Raw genomic sequence first — 14,662 nt, 5'->3', positions numbered from 1 at the left:
AATAAATTTGGGTTTTACTTGACTTTACTTGCCAATATTTTTTCTCTCTTCCTCAGAGTTAGAAATTGTGGGTTTAAGTCCCATTTCAGAGGCTAAAGAACATATTCCAGGCTGACACTCCCAGTGCAGTACTGAGGGAGCGCTGCACTGTCGGGGGGGCAGTACAGAGGGAGCGCTGCACTGTCGGAGGGGCAGTACTGAGGGAGCGCCGCACTGTCGGAGGGGCAGTACTGAGGGAGCGCCGCACTGTCGGAGGGGCAGTACTGAGGGAGTGCCGCACTGTCGCAGGGACAGTACTGAGGGAGCGCCGCACTGTCGGAGGGGCAGTACTGAGGGAGCGCCGCACTGTCGGAGGGGCAGTACTGAGGGAGCGCCGCACTGTCGGAGGGGGGGGGGGGCAGGGCAGTACTGAGGGAACGCCGCACTGTCGGAGGGGGAGTAGTGAGAGAGCGCCGCACTGTCGGAGGGGGCAGTACTGAGGAAGCGCCGCACTGTCGGAGGGGCAGTGCTATGGGAGCGCCGCACTGTCGGAGGGGGAGTAGTGAGGGAGCGCCGCACTGTCGGGAGGGGCAGTGCTATGGGAGCGCCGCACTGTTGGGGGGGGGGGGGGGGGGGGGGGGCAGTGCTATGGGAGCGCCGCACTGTCGGGGGGGGGGGGGGGGGGCAGTGCTATGGGAGCGCCGCACTGTCGGGGGGGAGGGGCAGTGCTATGGGAGCGCCGCACTGTCGGGGGGGGCAGTGCTATGGGAGTGCCGCACTGTCGGGGGGGGCAGTGCTATGGGAGTGCCGCACTGTCGGGGGGGGGCAGTGCTATGGGAGTGCCGCACTGTCGGGGGGGGCAGTGCTATGGGAGTGCCGCACTGTCGGGTGGGGCAGTGCTATGGGAGTGCCGCACTGTCAGGGGGGGCAGTGCTATGGGAGTGCCGCACTGTCGGGGGGGGGCAGTGCTATGGGAGTGCCGCACTGTCGGGGGGGGGGGGCAGTGCTATGGGAGTGCCGCACTGTCGGGGGGGGGGGGGCAGTGCTATGGGAGTGCCGCACTGTCGGGGGGGGCAGTGCTATGGGAGTGCCGCACTGTCGGGGGGGGGGGGGGGGCAGTGCTATGGGAGTGCCGCACTGTCGGGGGGGGGGGGGGGGGAGTAGTGAGGGAGCGCTGCACTGTCGGAGGGGGCGCTGCACTGTCGGAGGGGGCGCACTGCACTGTCGGAGGGGCATTACTGAGGGAGCGCCGCACTGTCGGAGGGGGTAGTACTGAGGGAGCGCCGCACTGTCAGAGGGGGAATAGTGAGGGAGCACTGCAATGTCGGAGGGGCAGTGCTGCGGTACCGTCTTTCAGATGAGACGTTAAACCGAAGCCCCGTCAGCCCTCTCAATTGGAAGAGCAGCAGGTTCTCCTGGCTCACGTTCCTCAACCAACACCAAAAACAGATGTTGTTAGTGGGATCTTCCTGTGCGCACGCTGGCTGCTGCATTTCCCTATATTGCAACAGTGACGACACTTCAAAAGTACTTAATTGGCTGTAAAGCACTTTGGGACACCGAGGACCTGAGAAGTGCGATATAATTGCAAGAACTATCTCTTGCGAGAGCTTCATATAACAGTCACAATACTACACCAACCACAGTGTAAGCTATATAAAAATAAATGAGATGTCTGAATTTTGCCTGTGATTTCAGCACTAAAAGTGATGTTTTTAAAGCCGATGTGTGATAATGATGTCCCCACTGCCAGCGGACCAAAGAGACAATGATTTGTGGTGCGGAGCCATACAGAGCAGGAAGGCTGCAGTGTGTGGTGAGTTAGTCAGTGTCAGCCAGGACACCAGTTTGGGACGAGGGAGGGAGAGAAAAAGATTAATCAGCCGAGGCTTCTTCTGATTATCCAGTGATCCTGGTGGAAAGTGAGAGAGAATGCAGGGAGATGCAATGAAGACAGGATTGGGCTCAGATGTAATGCTCTCCCTGGTGAAACAATCTGCTACCACTCACTGCCTAGAGTCAATCGTGAAGTAGATGAGAACATAAGAATTAGCAGCAGGAGTAGGCCATATGGCCCCTTGAGCCTGCTCCGCCATTCAATAAGATCATGGCTGACCTACAATCTCAACTCCACTTTCCCGCCCGATTCTCATATCCCTTGATTCCCCTAGAATCCAGAATCGATCGATCTCAGCCTTGAATATACTCGACGATTCAGCATCTACAGTACTTTGGGGTAGAGAGCTCCAAAGATTCACAACCCTCTGTGAAGAAATTCCTCCTCATCTCAGTCTTAAATGGCCGACCCCTTATCCTGAGATTATGCCCCCTAGTTCTAGACTCTCCAGCCAGGGGAAACAACCTCTCAGCATCCACCCTGTCAATCCCCCTCAGAATATTATATGTTTCAATGAGATCACCTCTCATTCTTCTGAGCTCCAGGGAGTATAGGCCCATTCTACACAATCTCTCATCACAGGACAGCCCTCTCATCCCAGGAATCAATCTAGTGAATCTAGCCACTGGGGTGAACAACGGCTCAGCACGAGAGGAGTGGAGAAAACTGACGGAGAGGGTCCCAAAAAACGGAGCGTTTATATCCTGAAGGGTCTCGGTCTGTCATAAACACTCACGGATTTTCCTCCGGCCTCGCTCCACAACTTCCTTCAGTTCGGAGCAACTGAACACAAAGAGGTGGGACCGTTCGGCGACTCGAAATGTTTCAACCCGAAACAATTGCGCATGGCACCCCGGCCGGCAAATGAGTGCAACGGGAATTCGGTCCTGAGGGAAAAAAACAATATCAGTTCGGAACAGATTCAATGCCGCACATATTCACTGGAAAGTGTGTAACTAAAATTATAATCCGGGTGGAAACTCCTATTTAAAAACAAAAGTGGAATAGAACTATCATACACAAACAAGGAGAGTGACTGATAAAGTTATTTGAACACAGTCACTGAATTCCCGTGAATTTTCGGCATGTGTGTGAAGAGGAGGGGTTGAGGATGCGCGCGACGCCAGAGGTTGTCCTCCGAGCGGAACTACAACTCCCAGCGGGCCGTGCGGGCGTGACACACGCGCAGTGAGGGGCGGATGATGGCGGCGGCTCTGTCCAGAGCGCTGAAGCTTCCCGGTAAGCGGCGCCTCGGCCCCGGGGCCTGACCGCGGGCAGCGCGCGGAGTCCGGGCTTCTCATGCACAAAAAGCCTCAATGATCAACCGATGAGATGAAAATTGATCGCATTGAGGGTTGTGGGACGGAACGTTTCATCCCGGTCCCTCCCCCACCTCCGCTGGCCCCGCCCCACCACACCTGGCCCCGCCCCTGCCCCCCCATCTCCCTTGGCCCCGCCCCCTCCCTGCCCGTCCCCCTTGGCCCCGCCCATTCCCCTTGGCCCCCCCCTTCTCCTTCCCCGCCCCCGCCCCATCTCCGCCCCCGCCCCATCTCCCCCCCTCCTCCATTCCTCCTCCCCCCCTCCTCCATTCCTCCTCCCCCCCTCCTCCATTCCTCCTCCCTTGGCTCCACCCCCTCCTCCCTTGGCTCCACCCCCTCCTCCCCCCCTCCTCCCTTGGCTCCACCCCCTCCTCCCTTGGCCCCACCCCTTCTCCCCACCCCTTTACCCTGGCCCCATCCCACCCCACCCCACGCCCCCTCCCCATTCCCCTCCTGTTATAAACTCTTATATCCATCCATCCATACTTCTAATGGGAACTGTATGTAAACTTGTCACGCTGTAATTACACCCTCCTGCCATGGGTGGCGCTCCAGTCTCCTCTGAAGGTTGCCGTGTTCTTTTTTTTGTAACTTAAGTTACATTTAATGTATTTTTGTTAATAAATTAAATTAAAATTTGGCTGGCCGTGGTGATGATGCACTCCAGTCCCTGCAGTGCCCACCGGTCACGGAAGGCCTCGAGCGTGCCGGCGGACACCGCGTGCTCCACCTCCAGGGCCACCCGGGCACGAATGTGGCCGCAGAAGAGAGGCAGGCAGTCGGGCCAGACGACCCCCTCGACCGCCCGCTGCCTTGAGCTGTGTTCTGTGTTGAAACTCAGCAATAGGGTCACTTCCATTGGAGCAGGGAAAAGCAGCCCAGGTTTCTGCTCCTGATCCCAGATGGAAACGTGGATAGGGGAATTTATGTAATGGAAAAAATTGATCGGAATTGCAAGCAGTTGTGAAATAATCCTTAATATGTTGTAGACAAATGCAAGAATTGGAAGCCTGACAGCTCTCATTGTAATGCAGGTGACCCCCATTCAAGGCCATCTTTCAATTAAGAGGTTAGCATCTGCTAACACTAGACCTTGCTTCCCTTATTAGGCAAGTCTGGACTTTTCTTTGTATGAGACGGAGCATTCTGCTGACAGAGCAAGGAGGAGACAGGAGAGAGTTCATTCCGCCTCCTATAGCCATTTTTCCTCTTTAGGGCTCTCTAGCTTAGCCAACTGGCCAGTTCCTCCAGCTGTGACCCGGAAGCAGGAGGCCCTGCTGGAGCTCCCCTGGTGGTTAATGGGTCATGTTACCTGCTGAGCCAGTTTTAACCCCGGTTTATACTGACTAAGTTGCTGCCTGCCAGATTAGCCATAGGATTCTAAATCTAGCCTTGGCACCCCAGGGCTAGGAAGGGAAACGATTTATTGTGTCTCAGGGTCTATGGCTGCAAGCACTTGTGAGACTCATAGAAATTTATGGCACAGAAGGTGGCCATTCGGCCCATCGTGTCTGTGCCGGCTGAAAAAGAGCCATCCAGCCTAATCCCGCTTTGCAGCGCTTAAAGTGCACATCCAAGTACTTTTTAAATGTGATGATGGGTTTCTGCCTCTACCACCCTTTCAGGCAGTGAGTTCCAGACCGCCACCACCCTCTGGGTGAAAACATTTCTCCTCAAATCCCCTCTAAATCTCTGACCAATGACTTTAAGGGCAGCACGGTGGCATAGTGGTTAGCACTGTTGCCTCACAGCGCCAGGGACCCAGGTTCAAATCCGGCCTCGGGTGACTGTCTGTGTGGAGTTTGCACATTCTCCCCGTGTTTGCGTGGGTTTCCTCCGGGTGCTCCGGTTTCCTCCCACAGTCCAAAGATGTGCAGGTTAGGTTGATTGGCCATGATAAAAATTGGCCCTTAGTGTTAGGGGGGATTAAATACGTGGGGTTACGGGGTTACGGGGATAGGGCTTGGGTGGGATGGCTGTCGGTGTAGGGACCGGGTGCTAAGGGTTTGGATGATCAGCCATGATCTCGTTGAATGGCGGAGCAGGCTCGAAGGGCCGAATGGCCTACTCTTGCTCCTAGTTTCTATGTTTCTATGTTTAAATCTCTGCCCCCTGGTTATTGACCTCTCTGCTAAGGGAAATAGGTCCTTTCTACCCACTCTATCTAGGCCCCTCTTCATTTTATACACCTCAATCAAGTCTCCCCTCAGCCTCCTCTGTTCCAAAGAAAACAGACCCAGCCTATCCAATCTTTCCTCACAGCTAAAATTCTCCAGTCCTGGCAACATCCTGGTAAATCTCATGAGGGTGGAGGTGTCTGGTAAGGAAGGGGTTGTGCTTGGCTGTGATATACCTCTTCTGATCAGTAATGCAGCCAGCACTCACCAGCACCTGTCAGAACTAAAATCGTCATCGCCTCCAGCAGAGAATGCCAGAAGCTTAGTGGGAAGAGGGAAAATTTGTTGAACCAAAATTTGGGATTGATGTGGTGACCAGTGCAAAGGGCAACGGGCTGAGGAGAATTCAGCAGCAGCAGGCTCCCCCGTCTTCGGCAGGGAGACGTGTCTGAATCTCGAGGGCTGAACTGGATCTTTGGAACGTTAGTTGAGAAAATGTAAATACTTAATCAAGAAGGACAGACCAATGGAGGGTTAAATCTTCCGTTAAAAGACTAGAAAGATGATACAATATCAACATGTTAACACAGGCCAGATGTGCCCTTGGCTTTCTGCCATTAGATATTGCTGGTGCAGGCTCTATAATTACACAGGAGCCTGAAGAGCTCGGGACAGCATCATGATTACAGCATCGAGTCTTTTTCTAATTTGTAACAACATTGCTGTGGAGATTGGAGCCTTGCGTGTCCTATTCTTTCAGTTGAACAAGGGCAATTTGTAGGGGAGAAAGCAACAGAGAGTTTGAAGAGGGCAGTGAATTTAAGGTGTCAACAGTTGCTGTTCAACTTCAGAGTTAATGCTACAGTACAAAGATTCTAGACCCAAGATCCTCTGATGGCGGAGCAGGTTCCTGAGCCACACAGAGCAGGAAAGGCCGAGGTTCAGTCCCTGGTCGCCGCTGCATTAGCTGATCACAGCTGCTGTTGCTGGATGGAAAACACGGTTAGCGTGTGAAGCTAGGAGAGATTTGGTTGGACTATGATAAAGAAAGAAAGACTTGCATTTCTGTAGCGCCTTTCACAACCTCGGGACGTCCCAAAGCGCTTTACAGCCAATGAAGTATTTTTGAAGTGTAGTCACTGCTGTAATGTAGGAAACGCGGCAGCCAATTTGCGCACAGCAAGCTCCCACAAACAGCAATGTGATCATGACCGGATAATCTGTTTTAGTGATGTTGATTGGGGGATGAATATTGGCCCCAGGACACCGGGGAGAACTCCCCTGCTCTTCTTCGAAATAGTGCCGCGGGATCTTTTACGTCCACCTGAGAGAGCAGACAGGGCCTCGGTTTAACGTCTCATCCGAAAGACGGCACCTCCCTCAGTACTGCACTGGGAGTGTCAGCCTAGATATTTGTGCTCAAGTCTCTGGAGGGGGACTTACTGACTCTTATTATCAGGACTCTTGCACGAATAATAGTCAATCAGACAAGATACTGGAGGGCCCTTTCTTACCTGACTATCTCTCAGGGCACCAATGGGGAGCCGTAGTTGACCTGAGCACCCTAGGTTAAAGAGGACAAAATCAGCCAGGGTTCCCTCTCCTGACCACTATCCAATGTGGACAGCATTGGACTCGGCTGGGAAGCCCTCCATAGTCAAATAGCTGCTAACATTCTAGACTCACACATGAAGAATGACCCCTTGGACAGGGTACTGGAGGGTGGCCAGGGCTGGTGGAACAGGAACCAGTGAGAACTGGTGCCTTCAGGAGAGAAGGGGCAAAAAGAATAAAGGAATAGTTAGTGTTATAAATCTCATCATTCATCAAGAAACCTACTTGTGAAATAACGCTGGACGGCCAGCTGGTGGCGCCGTCCAAGGAGTATAAATACTCGGGCGTCGGCCCCAGCTTTCTCAGGGACATTTTGTAAGACCAGGAACTAGTGAAGTACAACTAGACCTCCATGTTCTGAAACAAGTTGATTAAAGCCTTGCTTTATACTCAAACCAAGTGTGTAGTGAGTTTTATTACGTCAGTTAGAACATGTTTTAGGACATGTTGGTTGAGCAGATATTGAGGGTGTCACCGCACTGTATGGCGGCACTTTCCTACATTCCGACATTACAACAGTGACTACACTTTAAAAAGCCCTTCATTGGCTGTAAAGTGCTTTGGGACGTCCGTGAAAGGCGCTATAGAAATGCAAGACTTTCTTTAATGTTAACAACTGGCATTTGTAAAGTGCCCTTAACATAGAAACACATCCCAAGGCGCTTCACAGAGGAAGAAAAAGAACCAATATGATAAGGAGCTGTCTAAATTCAAATTCTTTCTTTCTAGACTGGGGAAGGGAAGGAGAGGATCTGGGAACCACCTCAGGACACCGAAACATTGTAGGACAGGAGACCCTCTGGTCCATCCCGCCTGTCCCACACAATGGTGATACCTCATCTATCACAACATATGCCCTCCCCACCCGAAACCATGGGATCTCCTGGGAATGACAAAAAGGAAACAGTGTAGGAATGGTCAAATTCCTATCCAGAGATTGAGTTCGACGCAGGCAATCAATCAAAAAGGTTTTTAATGTCAAACTAACGAGTTTAAACAGATTGATGCAAGAGAACTATGAATACAGGTCTTAACAGGTCGGAGGCTCCATGAGGACTGACTGGGCGGTCCTGTGGATGGCGTCATGACGTCATCACATTTTCCCCGCGTTTGGGTGATCACGTGATTAGCGGCATGACGTCATCGCGTTTGCCCGCGCTCTTAAAGGGACCGCGCACTGTACATGCAAACAGTATATACAATGGTACAGATTTAGTCTGTAGCTAACACATCGTTAAAGGGAAGATTATGTACAGTTGTTCAGAGTCCCTCAGTGGCTCTGCCATATCAGATCAAAAAACCCAGGCCAATTTGGGGGGAAAACACCTGGGAAATTCCTCTCTGACCCTCCCTTAGGCAATCAAAACTAGCCGAGGAGCCCTGAATTCCCTGCAGTGCCCACCTTCTGTAAGAGGTGATCTCCGCCCCAGCTAGAAACGGGTCCAGCTCTCGCTTGAAGGAATTCAGCGAGTCAGCTTCCACCGCACGAGCCGGCAGCCTGTTCCAGAGGACCACTATTCTCTGGGAAAAGAGCCACCTCCTGACAGCCAACCTCGATCTAGCCTTGTACAACTTAAATTAGTGGCCCCTGCTCCTCGCTAACCTGTTTAATTGACTTAGTGCGTGACAGCTGGTGGGAGCAGGCTAGAATCAACAACAACAACTTGCATTTATATAGCGCCTATAACGTAGTAAAACGTCCCAAGGTGCTGCACAGGAGTACTATAAGACAAAAACGTTCACACCGATCCACATAAGGATAAATTAGGGCAGGTGACCAAAAGCTTGGTCAAAGAGGTAGGTTTTAAGGAGCGTCTTAAAGGAGGAAAGAGAGGTAGCGAGGCAGAGAGGTTGAGGCAGGGAATTCCAGAGCTTAGGGCCTAGGCAACAGAAGGCACGGCCACCAAAGGTTGAGTGATTATAATCAGAGCTCCTCAAGAGGGCAGAATTAGAGGAGCGCAGATATCATAGAATGATACAGCACAGAAGGAGGCCAATCGGCCCATCGAGCCGGAAATAGCAGGCGGCTCGGTCAGTTGGGCCCCTGGGTGACCTCGAAACACCGACCTTCAGGTTAACAGCCGGACACAATGAGCCATTGCGCCACAGAGGCTATCCAAGCCTCCTGTAATGGGCTTTGGAAGATGCCTGGGAGAAGATCGCTTGTTCATCCTTGTGAACAGGGAATGATGTGTGGGGGAGGAGGCTGAAAGAAGAACAGAAAATTGTGTAAGAACGGGGTAAAGTATTTATTAATAATAATAATAATAATAATAATCAACTTTATTGTCATTGTTAGTGCACAAGTGCAGTACAACGAAATGTAGGCTTGCGGCTCCCGAGAGTGTACATTTAGATTAAGACATTTAAACATTCAACATACATTTGGCTTGTAATACATTAACATAAACATAACCATAATAAAGTGCATTGGCAGATGTGCAGGCTTTAGAGTTTATTTGTGGAGTTCAGTAGGATGACAGCCCTGGGAAAGAAGCTGTTCCTAAATCTGGTCGTTCGGGTGCGAATGCATCTGTAGCGTCTCCCAGATGGCAGGAGGGCGAACAGACTGTGGCTGGGGTGGGTAGGGTCTTTGATGATGGTCCGTGACCTCCGTAAACGGCGTTTCTGGTATATGTGCTCTATGGTCGGTAGCCGGGTGCCGGTAATGCGTTGGGCAGTTTTGACTACCCGCTGCAGGGCTTTCCAGTCATAGTAGCTACAGAGGCAAGCGGCGGGTTGGAGAGCGAGCATCACTTTCAACAACCCTTTATTTTCCAGGTAAAAAGTCTCACGATCTGGGAGAGTACGACCCGCTCCGGCAGGCTGACAGCGACGACAGCGAGGACGATGGCGATCTCAACTACCAGAAAAATGGCAACCTCCAGACCGAGGCCAACCATGAGGCCGCGCGTGACGGAGAGGCGTCCTCCGCAGTCGAGATGCACGCGTTGAACGCGACACAGCACCGGCCGGATGAACCCAGCTCTGCGGAGGTCCACGCAACCGAGGTGTCCGACGAGTTTAACATTAAAGCCAGAACTTCGGTCCTCCCCTGCCTGCGCACTGCTGCCTTCCTCCTCACTCTTGCTTTGACCATGGTCCTGGTCCTAGTCTGTGCTTTCTTCATCCCGTGCCAGAGGAGCCAGCCACTGAGGACCTCCTGGAACAGAAGCCTTGGCCAAGCAGCTGGTGAGCAGCGCTGAGGTGATGGAAACGCAATACTTTTGTGTATTCGAGTACTGGGGGGTCAGAGGGGAGGAGCAGTGCAATGCCTCGCCATCCCAGTGAGTAAGGGCTGGTGATGCCACCCAGGGTGAGTCGCTGATCTTCGCCACGTCACATTGAGGAGGTGCTGAGCGGAGGCCAGGCACCGCCAGCTGCTCTTCACCTTCTAGTGGCCGATTGCAAAACTACAGTGGCTGAGGCCAGGCTGCGGATGGCCCTGTTCGGTGGGGACGAGTCACCCGAGGGAAAGGAAGATGCACTGAGATTCTGAATGAATGGCGTTTCTTCTTTGTAGCTTGCTTTATATTTTCTCCCTTCTCTTCTTCCCACTTTGTCATCGTGGCTCCGTGGGTAGCACTCTCGCCTCTGAGTCAGAAGGTTGTGGGTTCGATTCCCACTCCAGAGACTTGAGCACAAAAATCCAGGCTGACACTCCAGTGCAGTACTGAGGGAGTGTGGCACTGTCGGAGAGATGTTAAACCGAGGCCCCGTCTGCTCTCTCAGGTGGACGTAAAAGATCCCACGGCACTATTTTGAAGAAGAGCAGGGGAGTTCTCCCCGGTGTCCTGGCCAATATTTATCCCTCAACCAACACCACTAAAACAGATTATCTGGACATTATCACATTGCTGTTTGTGGGAGCTTGCTGTGCGCAAATTGCCGCGTTTCCCACGTTACAACAGTGGCTACACTTCAACAAGTATTTCATTGGCTGTAAAGTGCTTTGGGATGTCCGGTGGTGGAGAAAGGAGCTATATAAATGCAAGTCTTTCTTTTTTTCTGTCTCGGAGCCAGTGCTTTGGTGGGGAGGGAGGGGGAGAGGCGAGGGGACGCACACCACCCCCCTCCGTCACATCCGCCAGCGCCACTCTATTAGGAGCTGGGGCGGGTGGGCTGGGAATAGCAAGCCTTTATCATCCCTCCCTGTGGCGACGTGCCCAACACTCAGCAACTCCCGATGAGAGTGCAGCTCAGATAAGAACAGTTACAAACATAGCTCTTTACAAGATGTATTCCTCAGTGTCGAGTACCACTCCCTACAGTGAGCCCTCCCGCCCTACGAGCTGAAATGTGCCATCAAGTGCACTTTCTGTGGTCACGTAGCGCTTCCTGGATGGCCACATCTCTTTGTTACGACAAAGTTACTCGCTGGAATCGACACAAGCCCTCACCGTCCCCTCGTTTTCAGACACTCACCCAATCAGACCGGGCGACTCAGGCTACGAGTGGCGAATTGAAGTTGAAATTACACAACAGCAGAAATGAAATGCAGCGGCTTTCATCGGGTTACAGAACTCTTAACTTGCTCCTCGTCAGTTACAAAAAATAATAAAACGTACAACACTAGGCAACAACAACAACAACCTGCATTTATATAGCGCCGTTAACATAGTAAAACGTCCCAAGACTCTTCACAGGAGCGATATCAGATAAAATTTGACACCAAGCCACATAAGGAGATATTAGGACAGGCAAGATGTATCTTAACGGAGGAGAGTGACGGAGAGGTTTAGGAAGGGAATTCCAGAGCTTGGGGCCTTGGCAGCTGGAGACAAGGCCCCCAACGGCGGGGGAAGGGAATCGGGGATGCGCAAGAGGTCAGAATTGGAGAAGCGCAGAGGACTCGGAGGGTTGTAGGGCTGGAGGAGGTTACAGAGATGGGGAGGGGCGAGGCCATAGAGGGATTTGAAAACATGGATTCTGCCCTCCCGGAGTCTGCCCTCCCAGAGTCTCCCCTCACAGAAATAACAACAGAAAATGCTGGAAAAACCCAGCAGGCCAGGCAACATCCATGGAGAGAGATATAGAGTCAACGTTTCAGGTCAAAACCCTTCACAGAGTCTCCCCTCACAGTGTCTCCCCTCGCAGTGTCTCCCCTCGCAGAGTCTCCCCTCGCAGTGTCTCCCCTCGCAGAGTCTCCCCTCGCAGAGTCTCCCCTCGCAGAGTCTCCCCTCGCAGAGCCTCCCCTCGCAGTGTCTGACCTCGCAGAATCTCCCCTCGCAGAGCCTCCCCTCGCAGAGCCTCCCCTCGCAGAGTCTCCCCTCTGTGTCTCCCCTCGCAGAGCCTCCCCTCGCAGAGCCTCCCCTCGCAGTGTCTGACCTCGCAGAATCTCCCCTCGCAGAATCTCCCCTCGCAGAGCCTCCCCTCGCAGAGCCTCCGCTCGCAGTGTCTGACCTCGCAGAATCTCCCCTCGCAGAATCTCCCCTCGCAGAGCCTCCCCTCGCAGAGTCTCCCCTCACAGTGTCTCCCCTCACAGAGTCTCCCCTCGCAGTGTCTGACCTCGCGGAGTCTCCCCTCGCAGTGTCTCCCCTCGCAGAGTCTCCCCTCGCAGTGTCTCCCCTCGCAGAGTCTGACCTCGCAGAGTCTGACCTCGCGGAGTCTCCCCTCGCAGAGTCTCCCCTCGCAGAGTCTCCCCTCGCAGTGTCTCCCCTCGCGGAGTCTGACCTCGCGGAGTCTGACCTCGCGGAGTCTCCCCTCGCAGAGTCTCCCCTCACAGTGTCTGCCCTCGCGGAGTCTCCCCTCACAGATCCTCCCCTCGCAGTGTCTCCCCTCGCAGAGTCTCCCCTCGCAGAGTCTCCCCTCGCAGAGTCTCCCCTCGCAGAGTCTGCCCTCGCGGAGTCTCCCCTCACAGATCCTCCCCTCACAGATCCTCCCCTCGCGGAGTCTCCCCTCGCGGAGTCTCCCCTCACAGATCCTCCCCTCACAGTGTCTGCCCTCGCGGAGTCTTCGAATGTCCAGCTCCACATAAGCTGCAGAGCAGTGCAACAGGAAGCACTGCCGGCTGGTGTCACACATACCTGCCATCCCCATTGAAGTTCAGATAGGTATTTCGCACCATTCTGTCAATCACCCACAAGATTTAAAGCACAGAACTGCACTGCCTGGTGTGTCAGCAGCCATCACATAGATGCTACACACAATAACACTTATCACCTTGTTGCGATCTGAACTTTTGACTGAAATGAACATTCACAGAACACAGCAGACAGTTGCATCAAGTGGTTTGATGAGGGACCGCAGTGATGTGGAGAAGCTGGGATTGATCTCCTGAGAGCAGAGAAGGTTAAGGGGAGATTTAATAGAGATGTGCAAAATTATGAGGGGTTTTGACAGAATAAATAAGGAGAAACTGTTTCCAGTGGCAGGTGGGTCGGTAACCAGAGGCCACAGATTTAAGGTGATTGGCAAAAGAACCAGAGGGGAGATGAGGAGAATTATTTTACGCAGTGAGTTGTTATGTTGTGGAATGCGCTGCCTGAAAGGGCGGTGGAAGCAGATTCAATCGTAATTTTCTAAAGGGAATTGGATAAATACTTGATGAGAAATTTGCAGGGCTGCGAGGAAAGAGCGGGGGAGTGGGACGAAGTGGAGAGCTCTTTCAAAGAGCCGGCACAGGCACGATGGGCCGAATGGCCTCCTTCTGTTCCATTCTAAGACCTCTGACTGAGCTGTAAACAAATTGTATTCGCATAGGATGCTCTGTCTTCTGACTAAGTGTGAAGGGCCCTGGATTGCGCCTGGTGATTGCATATTTATTGTAGCTGAACTGCCTGCTGCAACATTTCAAATGACCAACAAAGCCTGGAACTGCATATTGAAAAATATAAAGGGGCTGTTTTTCATTCTGTTACCGCCGCATTTTTGGGGATAAATGTCGTCGTCATGGCACTGGAGGGTCGACCCTTGCGATTTTCTGGCGGACCTCGATTTAGGTGGCCAGCGCTGTTGCCTGAAACAGGTGGAGGCCTAATCAGTACATAAGAACATAAGAAGCAGGAGTCGGCCATTCGGCCCTTCGAGCCTGCTCCGCCATTCAATAAGAATGATCGTTGCGCTCTCGACATGACTGATCTTCTACCTCAACTCCACTTTCCTGAACTATCCCCATATCCCTTGATTCCCTTAATATTCAAAAATCTATCGATCTCTGTCTTGAATATACTCAACGACTGAGCCTCCACAGCCCTCTGGGGTAGGGAATTCCAAACATTCACCACCCTTTGAGTGCAGACATTTCTTATCTCAGTCCTAAATGGCCAACCCCTTATTCTGAGACTGTGACCCCCCTGGTTCTAGACTCCCCAGCCAGGGGAAACATCCTCCCTGCATCTACCCTGTCGAGCCCTGTAAGAATGTTGTACGTTTCAATGAGATCACCTCTCATTCTTCTAAACTCTAGAGAATATAGACCCAGTCTACTCAATCTGTCCTCATGTAAGTAAGGGTCAAAGGACATTGCCAGAGTCCTGACACCATTTTTGTCTCTAACAGTGTTACTACGCCGAAGAGCTTTGAAGATGTGTGAAGCAGTGTAGCAAGGAGTTCGTGCTAAGAAGCAGCAGCAGCAAGCATGAGCACGAGGGGCTTTCGATAAGGTCCCGCATAAGAGATTAGCGTGTAAAGTTAAGGCACATGGGATTGGGGGCAAGGTATTGATTTAGATAGAGAACTGGTTGGCGGACGGAAAGCAAAGAGTTGGAATAAACGGCTCTTTTTCCGAGTGGCAG

General features: G+C 52.6%; 2 protein-coding genes across 2 annotated transcripts in view; one reads left to right on the top strand and one right to left on the bottom strand.

The window, feature by feature from the left end:
• The window catches only part of ddx59 (DEAD (Asp-Glu-Ala-Asp) box polypeptide 59), a 38,797-nt gene extending 35,632 nt beyond the window's left edge, over positions 1 to 3,165 (bottom strand). The window contains exons 1-2 of the mRNA XM_085969437.1: positions 2,896 to 3,165; positions 2,613 to 2,763 (exon numbers count right to left, since the gene is read on the bottom strand). The gene's annotated coding sequence lies outside the window, so the exon portion shown is untranslated. The remainder of the gene's footprint in view (positions 1 to 2,612; positions 2,764 to 2,895) is intronic.
• The window catches only part of fam234b (family with sequence similarity 234 member B), a 73,321-nt gene continuing 61,639 nt past the window's right edge, over positions 2,981 to 14,662 (top strand). Inside the window, exons 1-2 of the mRNA XM_085969438.1 lie at positions 2,981 to 3,115; positions 9,708 to 10,118. Of these exons, the coding sequence (XP_085825564.1) occupies positions 3,076 to 3,115; positions 9,708 to 10,118 (451 nt within the window). The 5' untranslated portion in view covers positions 2,981 to 3,075. The remainder of the gene's footprint in view (positions 3,116 to 9,707; positions 10,119 to 14,662) is intronic.

Source organism: Somniosus microcephalus, chromosome 28 (genome assembly GCF_052327205.1).
Source record: "Somniosus microcephalus isolate GS21.2 chromosome 28, FLI_Smic_1.0, whole genome shotgun sequence".
Lineage (NCBI taxonomy): Eukaryota > Metazoa > Chordata > Chondrichthyes > Squaliformes > Somniosidae > Somniosus > Somniosus microcephalus.
This window is presented reverse-complemented; position numbering and strand designations above follow the sequence as displayed.